At 39.8% G+C, this 13,581-nt stretch overlaps 1 protein-coding gene across 2 annotated transcripts in view; it reads right to left on the bottom strand.

Moving 5' to 3' along the window:
* The window catches only part of SYNGR1 (synaptogyrin 1), a 30,779-nt gene extending 26,517 nt beyond the window's left edge, over positions 1 to 4,262 (bottom strand). The window contains exon 1 of one of the 2 annotated variants that reach the window (XM_039335499.1): positions 3,752 to 4,262. In XM_039335499.1, coding sequence (XP_039191433.1) covers positions 3,752 to 3,850 — 99 coding nt within the window. In that variant the 5' untranslated portion in view covers positions 3,851 to 4,262. The remainder of the gene's footprint in view (positions 1 to 3,751) is intronic. The other variant, XM_039335498.1, reaches the window with a different exon arrangement.
* Between the last annotated feature and the right edge of the window lie 9,319 nt (positions 4,263 to 13,581).

Raw genomic sequence — 13,581 nt, 5'->3', positions numbered from 1 at the left:
TTAAAAAGGTAATCCCTTTCCAGCTCTACCACAGCTACCACCAACACAAAAAGGAACCAAGTATTTGGCTCCCATCATTCTGTTAGGTTTGGCCACATAAAAGGAATGCTAACTGATTTCCCATGGTTTCAGGCAACATTTTTTGTACTCTGTTATAAATAAACTCATTCTCAGCATTCATTAGTTTTAAATGTTTTAGTTCACAACACTAGAGATGCAGAGAAATAAATAAAAGAATCTACAAACTCTAGAAACAATACACAGGATACAAATTCTATGTAGCCCATCACTATTATAAAGCCCCCATCAATATTGTAAAAATATAATAGGATTAATATTTGCACTTTATTTGTTCAACAATTCTGAATGGGCAGCTGTCACCTCTTCTGGCCATGTAATGTTTACATCAGTAATTTTTCATAACATTGATATAATTCTAAAATAGGGGTGGAAGCAAGTTGTATTAAACTTATTAAGATATCACTAAATATGCTTAAATTTGCACTGATTATAAATTTGTGACAAAGTGTATGGTAGCTGAAGTGGATAGGGGAAGAATTCTATTGCCACAAAGGAATAAAAAAAATCCAAACAAAAAGGAAAAAAGTTGTATTTCAGTAGCCAATTATTTAATTTGCTCCTTTAAGCTTGTGTTTCAATTTATGAAATGTTTGTCCTATAAGCATGTAATTTGGATAAGCTCACAAACTCAGGAGGACTTCATCCCAGATAAAGATACAGAGAATGGTCTGGAAATGTTACTGCTATTCTATAATCCTTTGTTTATTAAGTCAACAGTATTATAACAAGAAATAAAGACCTAACAAAGTCACTTCCAAGGTCAAGGTACAATATGCAGTTAATGACTCTGGGGAAACATGGACACATCCAAGGGGAAAATTTAAGAAGGATGCTAAGCAACTTTCTGCAACTGGGAGTTCATTTCATGAAGAAGTCAGCAAGTAGCACTCCGAAACAGAAAGCAACGTGCTGCAAAAACTCTTCTCCTTGGCTTAGCGAAGCCCTGTAGTAATGAAATGAAATTACAGCTTTAAATCAAAGAATGTTCTGTCCTAGATTCTCAAGAACAGAAACATCCATCACAGGATGCATGGTGTCAATTCTGTTAATTGTAATTGACCACAGCTGTGTTATCACCTGGGCTTTCTGTCACTTTGCCTCATGCAGGTTTCAAGCATTCATGCAACAAGGTTCTTCCTATCACTTCATGTTGAATTTCAGCAGTAGCTGGGAGCCAACTGCCTTCCCCCTTCTAATGAGAAAAGTAAACATGCTTTACTGTAAATTCTCTCTGGATAGAGACAGTCCTACAAGCCACATTAATTATCTATAGAAATTTGGTAGGATTTCATTCATAACCCTCCCCCCCTTTCAGTATTTTCCACATTCATGTGCAAACAGGTTTTACATATTGTAGAACATTGTCATTTCTCCTCTAGTCATCTTATTTGGAGCTTAAACACCACTCAGTTCTCTGAACTTACTCCAGTATCTCTGTGGCCCTTTTAAAATGCAGCAGCCAAAATTGGACACAATACTCCAAGTGCAATCTACTCACTGCAGAGTACAGCAACTCTGTGATGTGGATGCAAGGCTAACATTAATGCAGGCCAACTGCACTGGCCTTTTTAGCTGCTGCATTCTTAAGCTAATTACGATAATAGCAGAGGAGAGGTTTTGCAGACAAGAGGCCCCAGTCCTTGTTATCTCTAGGAAAAATTGGAAAACTCCCAAAAGGAATGGATTAGACAGGAAACACATATGATCCTACTGTTTGGCTTCCTCTTAAAGATCTGAATGGATGTCAAGTAAAAGGCTACACTAAATATTTATTTGAATTTATTGGCTGCCCAACCCCAAGTTGGTGTACAAAATTAAAAAGCATTAAAAAATAGAAAAACATTAAATCAACAGAATACTAACAAAATCAACAAAACAGGGGCCATTAAACAATGAAAAACATCAACCCCTCACCTGAGACTAAAGCCAAATTTTTAAAGCTTTCTGGACCCTAGGAGAGAAGATCTTCAACTCTAGGGGGTGCTGTTCCAGAGGGTAGGGCTGCACAGAGAAATCATACCCGCCTAGATCCCACAATATGACAGTGTTTAATGGAGGAGACCTGGAACATATCCATTCTGCTGGAACATAGGCAGAAACAATTGGAGATAAGTGGTCTCTCAGATTTCCAGGCCCTAAGCCATATCTACATCAACCTCAGCTCAGTCTGCCTTCCTTGATCGGTTGGGGGAGGGGGAGGAAGCCATTCCATTTCTGTAATTTCTTCCATGTCACACTGTCCTCCTTTTCTCTCCTTGTGACACTCACCGGAGACAAAAGCTCTTTCTAGATTTCTGTTTGCAGTTTGCTCTCCTAATCTAAATGACCTTCTTGCAAACACTATAGGTGCACAGCAGCCATGGCAAAGTGTCACAAGATGGAATGACCTGATTCAGCCGTTCCAAAAGAAAAAAAAATATGTACAGGAAGGAATTTTTTTCCTTGGATTGGCTGGCTATATCTCCATCACTTTCCCCATTACATTTACAGGCTCTTACATAAAAAAATGCTCTCTGAATGTAAATATATGTGTTTGTGTAGAGATAGATAGATAGATAGATAGATAGATAGATAGATAGATAGATAGATAGATAGATAGATAGGGGGAGGAATATTTAAATTGAAGCTAAGGGAATTGAGAGAGGATTTAAAGAATCACACACATTTTCACCCCTCATATATTCCCCCTCCTCAGTTCCTTATCTCCAACCCTTCTTGCAAATCTTGAAAAAGAAAACTAAAACATTGAGAGTGGGGCTTCAGAGAGGACAGAAAATTCACCATTATTCTTTTAATTCCCCAGTCCAACTTTCTTTATCCATAAGACAGCTCCTTCTTATGTAAAACTTTCCTTATTTTGATCAAAATTAATAGTGGTGTCAGCATGAAGGGTGGGGGAAACCAGTTGAATCACCTTTTAAAAAAAAGTTTTTGAGAAAGGCAAAGGACAGATCCCAACATTAAAAAAAAAAAAAACAAGTTTTGTCATTTCTTTCCCAAACACAAAATCATTAAGCCTCATTTTCCTAGTGATCGGAAAAAGAGGGGGGACCGAATCCTTGTACTATGTTTCATCCTTCTTACCACTTGCTTTTTGAGTCTGTATAACATAGTATCAGTTTACAAACATTGCACCCGCCAAAACAACCCTTGCTAGGGGCTGCACCGCAGAAACGACAGAAAGCAGAAAAGGAGGCAGCGGCCCAAGCTGGAAGGTGATCCCACCTCCCTCCCCATCTTAAAGGTCACCACACGCCGTCTGATTCTGCCGCTCGCCCCAGAGCTCGCTTTTGCCCTACAGGCTCTTCAAGAGGAAAGTGATCGAGCCAGACCTGGGCCTTTGCAATCCAAGCCAGCCCCACCGGGCAGCCCTAATCGCCTCCATAATGTGCTTCGCGCCGCCCATATGAAAAAGGGCACACACGGCTTAAAGCCCACCAAATGTCAATGGCTCCTGCTCGAGCGGCTCCCTTTTAAATCTTCCGGTCAGGTTTGCTTACATTTGCACCCCAACCGCTCCCAGCCCGTCTCTCCGCAAACGAGCCGCCTGCGCCACATTTGACAGAATTTTCAAGCGTCCGGGAGGCTTTGAACGCGCTGGGCTAGCCCCTCGATCCGGAAAGCTCAGCCTTCCTTCACAACCTGGTGGCCTCCAGGAGCGCCTCCTTACCCAAGAAACTATCCGGAGGATCGTGTGAGGTTGCCGGATGAAGGTCTGGGGGTCAAAGGCGCCTCCGGCTTTGCCAGCTCCATACGCGCCCGGTTCCATCCTCGGAGCAGCCCGCTGGCAAGACCCGCCGAGCTGCCTTCCCTCTGAGCTATTCCCTCGGCGAGAAAAGTTTACTGCACCAGGGATGCTCAGCGAGAGGGCAGAAACCGGGCTGCGCCTTCCAGCAACCAGAGCGCAGCCCGCAGAAAGAGGCGGCGGCGGTGTCAGCGGAGGGAACGGTGCCGAAGTGAAGCGCGTGCGAGGTCGGGAGGTTCTGGTTGGGAGTTAGTTCTGCCTGACAGCCCCGCCCTCACTTCTTACTCCCTGCCTCACTTGCCTAACTGAACCAAGAAACTCGCGGGCGACAACTAAGGCTGGGTGGGAAAAGCAGCCCACGTATAAGGTACACAGGATTGCCGAAGGAAGCCAGGCGCGCTCCCGATTCGCAGCAGCCGAGGGGCGGCCGCGAGTCCTAGTGACGGCACGCGCTTACGTGCACCCTCCATCCTAGCAACTTGGAGGGCGGGGAAAGGTGGGAAGGACGCTGCGGAGCTCCGCTTCCCTCGGCCGTGAAGGCCTTTCCAGGGAATGCGGTCTGCTTTTAACGAGGCGGATTCGGGTCCGGAGCCTACTTTAGGAATTGACTGCAGTCCTCCGATACATAACCCAGTGAGCGAAAGGGCTTTCTTTTGGATAGACAGGACTAGGTCTGTGCTGGCCTTCGTGAAGGTGATAATTAAACATGTGCTCTTCTTATATCTTACAAAAACAAGATACAGAAGACACAAGATTATAGACCTCCTGGGTTAAATGGAACTTTATTACTCTTTCCTTGTGTACCATTTTTCACAGCAATTAGCTTATTGGCCATTGTTCTTACAGGCATCTTCAATCTTTCGTTGAATCAGACCGTGGTTCCATCATGTTTTAAGACTGCAATCATTGTACCACTGCCCTAAAAAATCTATAATCATATGCCTTAATGATTACCATCCAGTTGCACATGCTTCCATTATGATGAAATGTTTTCAGAGATTGGAAAAGGACTATATTGTTTCATGTCTTCCCCCTACATTTGACTCATTACAGTTTGCCTATCACAGGAGTGTCAAACTGCCAGCCCGCAGGCCAGATGCATCATGGCGAAACCACGCTTACCCCATTGCCAGCAATAGAAAAAAAGTCATATGTCGTGACATGTCACGTGAGGTTGTGAGTTTGACACTCCTGGCCTATCGGAAGAACCGCTCTATAGATGATGCACTTTCCTGTGTGCTTCATCTTAGCTTGGCATACCTAGAAGAAAAGAATAGTCATGTGTGAATGCTGTTTGTTGATTTTAGTTTGGCATTCAACACAATCATTCCTCAGAATTGGGTGAACAAATGGGGCCTATTAGGTTTTAATACTCCTTTATGTAACTAGATACTTGATTTCCTTATTGATAGGCCCCAGGTTGTGCAAATTGGAAGGAAAGTTTCCAACCCCCATCTCCAGTTCTCTGAGTACAGGGTCACCACAGAGCTGTGTCTAGATTCTAGAATCTGTTACTGATCACCTTGATGACCCATGACTGCTGTGCCAAATCTGCTATGAATCATATTGTGAAGTATGCAGATGACACGGTAGTTATGGGTCTTATCCGGGATGACAATTAGGATGCTTATAGGCTCTGGTGGACTGGCACAATAAAAGTAACCTGGTTCTGAATGTTAATACAACAAAGGAGATCATTGTAGATTTTAGAAAGCCGGCTTAGCCATACTCCACTCCAATGATTCCCAACCTTTTCTATACCTAAAACACTTCTGATATATTCTTGCACCCCTTACAAAAGTTTGAAATAACAGCAATGAATTATGCGTATACAGTATAATTTTGAAAACCCAAGGGGGTGCGAGCAACCCTGGTTGGGAACCCCTGCTCCACTCTGTATGAAGGCTGCAGCTGTATTAAGTATATGGGGGTGCAGATAACTAACAATCTGACTTGCTCTCTCCACACATCATCCTTAGTGAGAAGAGTACATCTTTCTCCTGTCCTGGCCACTTTTTACAGAGGCATGATTGAGAGCATCTTAACAAACTGCATCTCTGTTTGGTTTGGCAGTAGCAGTGCCTCATATAGAAGGTCCATACAGAGAGTGGTAAGGACAGCTGAGAAGATTATATGAAGCCCATTTCCCATTATTCAGGACACTGTTTATAAGTGCTATGTGTTTAGAGCTTGAAGCATTGTTAGAGACCCTACATACTCATTTCAGGGTCTGTTTCTGTTGCTCCCTTCCGGGAGGAGGTTTTCTAGCAGGGCTACCAGATTCTGTAACAGCTTTGTTTTCTATGCCATCCATCTGGTTAAAAAAAAAAAAGATTTGTTTTTCTCACCATATTTATGTATACTCTAGTAAGATCATACCTGGAATACTGCAACCAATTTTGGTCACCATACTACAAAAAAGATGTTGAGACTTTGAAGAAAATTCAGAGAAGAGCAACTAAGATGATCAAAGGCTGGAGACTAAAATATGAAGAACAGCTGCAGGAATTGGGTTTGGCTAGTCTAAAGAAAAGAAGAAATGGTATGATAGCAATATTCCAGTATTTGAGGGGCTGCCACAAAGAAGAGGAGGTCAAATTATTCTCCAAAACTCCAGAAGGCAGGACAAGAAACAACGGTTGGAAACTGACCAAAGAGAGAAGCAACCTGGAATTAAGGAGAAACTTCCTAACAGTGAGGACAATTAACCAGTGGAACAGCTTGGCTTCAGAAATCGTGGAAGTTTTTAAGAAGAGACTGGACAGTCTCTTGTCTGAAATGGTATAGGTTCTCCTGCTTGAGCAGGGGGCTGGACTAGAAGACCTCCAAGGTCCCTTCCAGCTGTATTCTAATTCTAATTCTATTCCATAGCTTGGGAGAACTTGATGCATGGCATTTTGTGTCACTTTAGGTATTCCAGCTGTAGTCTATGGAGCTTCTCAGTCATCCAGGTCAAAGTTGTCCCAAAGGTGCTTTTTCAAAAGGCAACTGGCATTTCTTTGTTTTTCCTTGAAGATGTTTTCTTCTCATTCAAGAAGCTTCTTCAGTTCTGAACTGAACCTTCTTGGATGAGAAGCAAAATGTCTTCAAGAAAAAGACATTTCCAGTTGCCTTTTGAAAAACCACCTTTGGGATATCCAGTTGTAGGTTACATTTACTGTGAGAACTTTGGGAAGAATTGCCTCTTCATTTTTGTCATCTCCTTACCTGATAATTTGATCCAAAATAACTCCTGCAGAATTCATTGGGGCTTATTTCACAATAAGTCCCCAGAATTGCAGTGTTAGAGATTTTTAACTCTTGCTACTTGCAGAATTTTTAGATGGCAAGGCAGTCACTAAACAGTTGTCAGGAAAATAGCAGATACCTTTTACCAAACTTAAAATAACAATGGCAAAAAAAACTAGTAAAATAATTTCTAGAAATATACTGCCAGTATGTATATTTGTTCATTTTCAACATCAGTGATGGCAGAGACCGGCCAATATGTAGCCATATGTAACAGCAGAACAGGTTGAACTTGGCTCAGCAATGTTTTGCATAATTTTGTTTTCGTCATTCAGTTCAGCAGTTATTTGCTGAGGAATTAGAATGGCCCTGAAAAACCAGTTAGCCAATTGGTCATGCAGCATTAAATTGAAATGGGTTTTATCTTTTATTATTAGAGGTAAATAATTCATTTGCAACCCTCCACAAGCCTTTAAAATAATGAGAATTTATTTAGCTAAAACTCTTTTGATACCTGGAATTTCAATAGCTCTGGAACAAGCATGAAAAACATTTTTGGGCAAATCTTAAGTATTAGGGGAAAGGAACAGATAATTTAAGTTACTGCAGATGACAATATGTGTCCCGTTTACACACTCTGAAGACATTCATCAGGATTGTTGGGAACAGCCATGAAATGCAAATAAATAAATGTTACACCTTTAGGAAACTCTCTGGTGGCTTTGGAATATCAGATTTTCTAAATCATTTTTCATTAAAAACCAGATAATGTTTTCTAGATAAAAATGCTGAGAAAGTTACAAAACTTGTCAAGTTGCAAAACTAAACAAAATAGCCTTTGTCTTTTAGTCACTATTTGATTTACAAAGCAATAGCAGTTAGAACCTTGCAGAAAACTGTCTATCACTCTTACCTATCTCATTCTGAAAACTAATAAACATATAGAACAATCTAAGCTGTGATTAGCTTTTTAAGCATAGTTTTATTTGATTATGAACTCTGTTAAATGTATTCTATAACTGTAGGAAAAAAGCAGTTGCGGCCTGTCAAATTGGACTGTTAATTTATACATGCTTTGCCCCTCTATTTTTCATTATAATTGCTTTTAACCACATCTACTCTAGATAAAGCTTTATCTGGACCAGTAGAAGGTGCCCAGGCTTATTCATGATATGTGCTCCAACATTACTAAGGCTGAGCCATACTCTGAAATATTTTCCTATTTAACAACTGAAGGCACTGATCCAAGTCTTATTAATAACAAAGAAGTAAATAAGGAGTTAAGATTTTTTTCCGAAGTAGACCTGTGCTGTGAATTTAACATTTAATTACAGGATCAGGACATTCAGGACTATGCTGTTAGACTTATACGATAGAAATTAGCAATTGTGGATCAGCCTACTCTTTTTTGAAATAATGCCCATTTATATAGAAAAACTTGTTCACATAAATCATTTTTAAGAGTCTCCATAAAGTAGTTCCCTGCTATTTGTACAGAAAGTCACAATTGACTGGGTTCATAACATGCTAGACCTCCAAAACACTAGTATGACTTTATGCAATATGTAAATTTTGTTAAATCCATGCTGTAGATACTGACCTAAAAAGATTGTTGACCTGCATTTGGCAAATAACAATATATTACACCAAGTATATAAGTACTAACGGAAATAGCATCCTTAATCTTTGCCATAGATATCAAAATTGTGTTCATTATAAAGCAATGTTCTTCAGCCTAATACCCTCCAAATGAATTGTACATTTTCCTGCATTTCCAGCCAACTTGTAGTACTGTACCATAAATCCTGGAGCACTGGGGAACTAGCAGAGGACTGGAAAAGAGCTGATGTAGTTCCTATCTTCAAAAAAGCGAAAAAATGCATCCAGGAAACTACAGACCTATCAGCCTGTCCTCAAACCCTGGGAAGATCTTGGAAAAGATAATCAAACAACAAATCAGCGAACACCTAGAGGAAAAGAAAGTCATTACCAAAAGCCAACATGGGTTTGTCACAAACAGATCATGCCAGACAAAACCTATTGCATTCTTTGACCAGGTAACAAAATTAGTGGACCAGAGGAATGCTGTGGATATAATTTACTTGGACTTCAGTAAGGCATTTGATAAAGTAGACCACAACCTACTATTTGATAAGATAGAAAAATGTGGGTTAGACAGCATCACCACCAGATGGATTCATAGCTGGCTGACCGGCTGTACTCAGAGTGGGGTCCTCAATGGAACTGCATCTACTGGAGGGAAGTGTATAGTGGGTTGCCCCATGGCTCTGTTCTGGGCCCAGTGCTCTTCAACATCTTCATCAATGATTTGGATGAGGGGATAGATGCGGAACTCATCGAATTTGCAGACGACACCAAGCTGGCAGGAATAGCCAACACTCCAGAAGATAGGCTTAAGATACAGAAGGGTCTTGACAGACTTGAACATTGGACGCGATATAACAAAATGAAATTCAATGGCGAAAAAAGTAAGGTTCTATATTTAGGCAAGAAAAACCAAATGCACAGGTATAGTATAGGTGGTACCTTGCTCAATAGTAGCAACTGTAAGAGGGATTTTGGAATCCTAGTGGACAATCACTTAAATATGAGCCAGCAGTGTACTGCAGCTGCCAAAAAAGCCAACACAGTGCTAGGCTGCATTAACAGAAGGATAGAATCAAGATCATGTGAAGTGTTAATACCACTTTACAATGCCTTGGTAAAGCCACGCTTGGAATACTGCATTCAGCTTTGGACACCACGATGTAAAAAAGATGTTGAGACTCTAGAAAGAGTACAGAGAAGAGCAACAAAGATGATCAGGGGACTGGAGGCTAACACATGTAAGGAACAGTTGCTGGAATTGGGTATGTCTAGTTTAATGAAGAGAAGGACGAGGGGGGACATGATAGCAGTGTTCCAATATCTCAGGGGTTGCCACATAGAAGAGGGAGTCAAGCTATTCTCCAAAGCACCTGAAGGCAGGACACAAAGCAACCTAGAAAGTAATTAATGCTGAGTAGTGGAATTGTGAACTTAGGCTGGAAAAAATGGTTGTGAAACAGAAAATCCTGATAGTCTTGAATTAATTAATCAATTCTGTTCTCAATACACATTCAGTTTTACACTGATCTATTTAGGCAGAATAATATGCAATGACTTATAGAAAAAAAATCTGTTTAAATCAATGGGTGACATTTATATTGAATAACAATTAGAGATACTGCTGATAAATGCCACATCAGCTTTGTACACCGGATTTTATTATAAGGAAGATAATGTGATGATGTTGGAACAATTTTATTTTATAATGTAGGATACCCTATTGCTCTGACTGCTTCATTCATGTTTCATTCTAAACTTGATTTTCCCCATTTTGCATACTCCTCTAAACTTAAAACATGTTAAATATCCAGTTAGAATATTAATCACATAAGTAACCTTACAAAAAAGTATGAACTGTCAGTTGGGATTTGGAGGGGGAGAAAGCTGGAATTCACATAAGCTGCAAATAAGCTATATTATAGATTAGTGCAGTGTATAAATCCTGTCTAGGTCTGTGCTTGTATAGCCAGTAAATTATGGTTTGCTTAACAATCCACAAAACACAGTGCTCACACTTCATGCCAGCCAATATATTACGCTTTAAAACCTATCAAGCAATTAAAACAGTTCGAACAATACAGCAAACTGAAACCACAAAATCCTATATATTCATTTGTGATTTGTGAACTACTTTTGCATGTAGACAATTTTTATTTAAAATTTTAATTATTCCATGTTAATATGCCATTAAGAACAGAAATATCTATGTTTAATTCTTAAAGCACCATTTTTGCCCTCACATCCCTCTTGAAAATTTTACATGGAGAAGTCTAAAATCTAGTTATTTGTTCCTACCATGCTATATTAGCAAAATACATGGGGAATTTTTACAGTTGTGTGCTAAAAGCATACATACATTCCCATATAACCAGGAACATTTTTTTAAGGCCAAGGCATTAAAAAAAATATGCCAGCATATAACAACCTGTACATCTTGACTGCTTTTATTTGATAACCTTTATAACACTGGAGAAGATGGAAAGGTAGAGTGCAATGAAGACCATGCAAGCCACCTTCATTCGCTTCACGGTTGTATCTGTTTTTTGCACAGATGAAAAGTCATTCTTCATTCTATTGTTCTGGAATCTTTCATGCAGAGGAATATTGGTGGTATCTAAACCATACTTGCCTGGGCCACTGACTATGTGCTCTGTGGCCACAACAAATTTTAGCACATAAAAATTCTGGGGTATGTCTTTAAGAATAGAAGTAGCAGAGCCCTTAAAACGGGCACACAAGGGAACACGGATACGTGGAAGGACACAGGTAATATCACCTAAAATGTCCTCTTTGTGGACTGAATGCTGTATGGGCTTGATGTAGTTAAAAAGTTGGGTCAATGCATATTTCAATATTCCTATTGACAAGCAGGCAGCTTCCTGAACTCCATCCAAGAATCCCAGGAAGAGAGAGGTCACAATTTGCTTCATGACTGGCCGTAACATTATCTGATAAAATTCATTGTTTTCCTTGGGACAATTGTGCACAAAGTGATAAAGTTGTTGCTCTGTAGATGAAGCATCTGGCAACATTCTTTGTTTCAGGAGTACAAACAGCAATCCTAGAGTCCATTTGGCAGCATAATATTGTAACGCATTGGCCCAATAAAAGCATAAGTTCTTTATTACTGCCTGGAAACACCACATGATCTGAACTGTAGGGGCTAGCACATCTTTCCAGAGCTTCCTAAGCAGAATGCAACGCAATGTTCTTGACATCTTTTGGCTGAAGTGACACAGAATGACAATCCCAGTCACATGGACAGTGATCCAATAGAAGATTAGCTTTGCTATTGTGGTTAGAGGATGCAGCAGTGTTTTGTACAGTTTTACAAAAAAAGAATGTATCAAGAAGCAAAGTACCCTGAGCTGGGCTTGGGGAAGCCGTAAAGTCTGTTCTGCTCTCTGAGTCATAGTTTGCTTTCCAAATGGTTGGTAAACTGCATAACTTTTATTGCCCAACATGTTGTTAAATTGGGCACCTGATATGTAAGGCCATACTCACTCCAGCACAAATTTCTTTCCTTCCCTTTGCATCTGTTTTGAGATTCCTTCTACGTAACTAGATATCTCACCAACAAGCAATTACATCAGAAAGAGAGCCAAATATGGGCATGATATAGTAGGCTTGCCAGGTTGAACTTCAGGCATTTTATGACATCAGCCTTAAAAATAACTATTGAACACAATTCAGATGCATGCATCTTCACCTCTATAAAGGGGGAAGATATGGGTGGGTAGGAAGCTGAAAATGAAGAAGATATAATTAGAAGGTACAATGGGGACTTCAGAAATTTTATTCTAATAAAAAGTTAAAATGAACTCTAGCTTATATGATAGTCAGCTAGAATATTGACAGGAAGTATTTAATTTTGATTTTTTATAAATGTATTATTTCAAGTTAAGTCGCTACCCATTTCAAAGTCATGATCCTAGGAAACTAATAATATAAAAGAAAATATAAAAGCATAAAAAAACGGAGAAAAATCCCCCCCTTTAGGAAACAGATCCATTAATCACAGATCAACATAACCCAATATAAAGGCTCAACCCCATCTCCTGACTCTCCAGGCCTGATGATAAAACCAAGTCTTTAAGGTCTTATGAAAGGCAGACAGGATCAGGGCAAATCTAGACTCAGGGGGAACGATATTCCAAAGGGCAGGCACCACAACAGAAAAAGCTCTCTTCCTGGGTTGCACCAGATGACATTGTTTAGCAGGCAGAATCCGGAACATTCCTCTTTTGTCAGACATAATGTGACAGGTAGACATAATCAGAAAGAGGCGATTCCTCAGTTTTTCTTATTCAGCCTTCTTCATCTTAACAGTATTTTCACTCTCCTGTCTTGTTCTCTGTGAACATTTGTGATCAGTCCTTCAAGAAATCTTGGATTGTTTCCAATTTTTTAAAATTTACTACTTTAAAAAACAAGCATAACAAATTACATTCCATGTCCCAGTGTGTGTGCGCGCGCGCGCGCGCGTACCCATATGGAACTGCCTTAAATAACCTTGACCTCTAGTTTATTTGGTTATAGAAGTTACCAAGAAAAGTTAATGCTAATTTTCATTGCTATTCTTTTTTAACATATTACAGAGCACATACAATCCATGTAGCTTTCCTATGCATTAGATTCCATATCTCTGTAGAACACTTGCTATAAAACTGCCTACATTTTATTTTTAAAAAGCACGCTTCACACAGATTTTGGTGAGTGCTCTTTAGTATAAGAGGGAGACTTTGAAATAATCAGGAGCTTACACAAGCTTAGATGTTTAGATTTTTAAAATTGTGTACGTTTAGAGGGCTGTACTCTGCTTCTAGATAGCTAATGAAAGCAAGTCCAGAAGTTCTATATCTTTGAGTACTAAAATGCTAGTAACGTAGAAGGCCATCAAAGAGGGCCTTCCAAATAAG

Source organism: Crotalus tigris, unplaced genomic scaffold (genome assembly GCF_016545835.1).
Source record: "Crotalus tigris isolate CLP2741 ecotype Arizona unplaced genomic scaffold, ASM1654583v1 scf7180000017644.4837335, whole genome shotgun sequence".
NCBI lineage: Eukaryota > Metazoa > Chordata > Lepidosauria > Squamata > Viperidae > Crotalus > Crotalus tigris.
The sequence above is the reverse complement of the archived record's forward strand: the minus strand, read 5'-3'. Positions and strand labels throughout refer to the sequence as shown.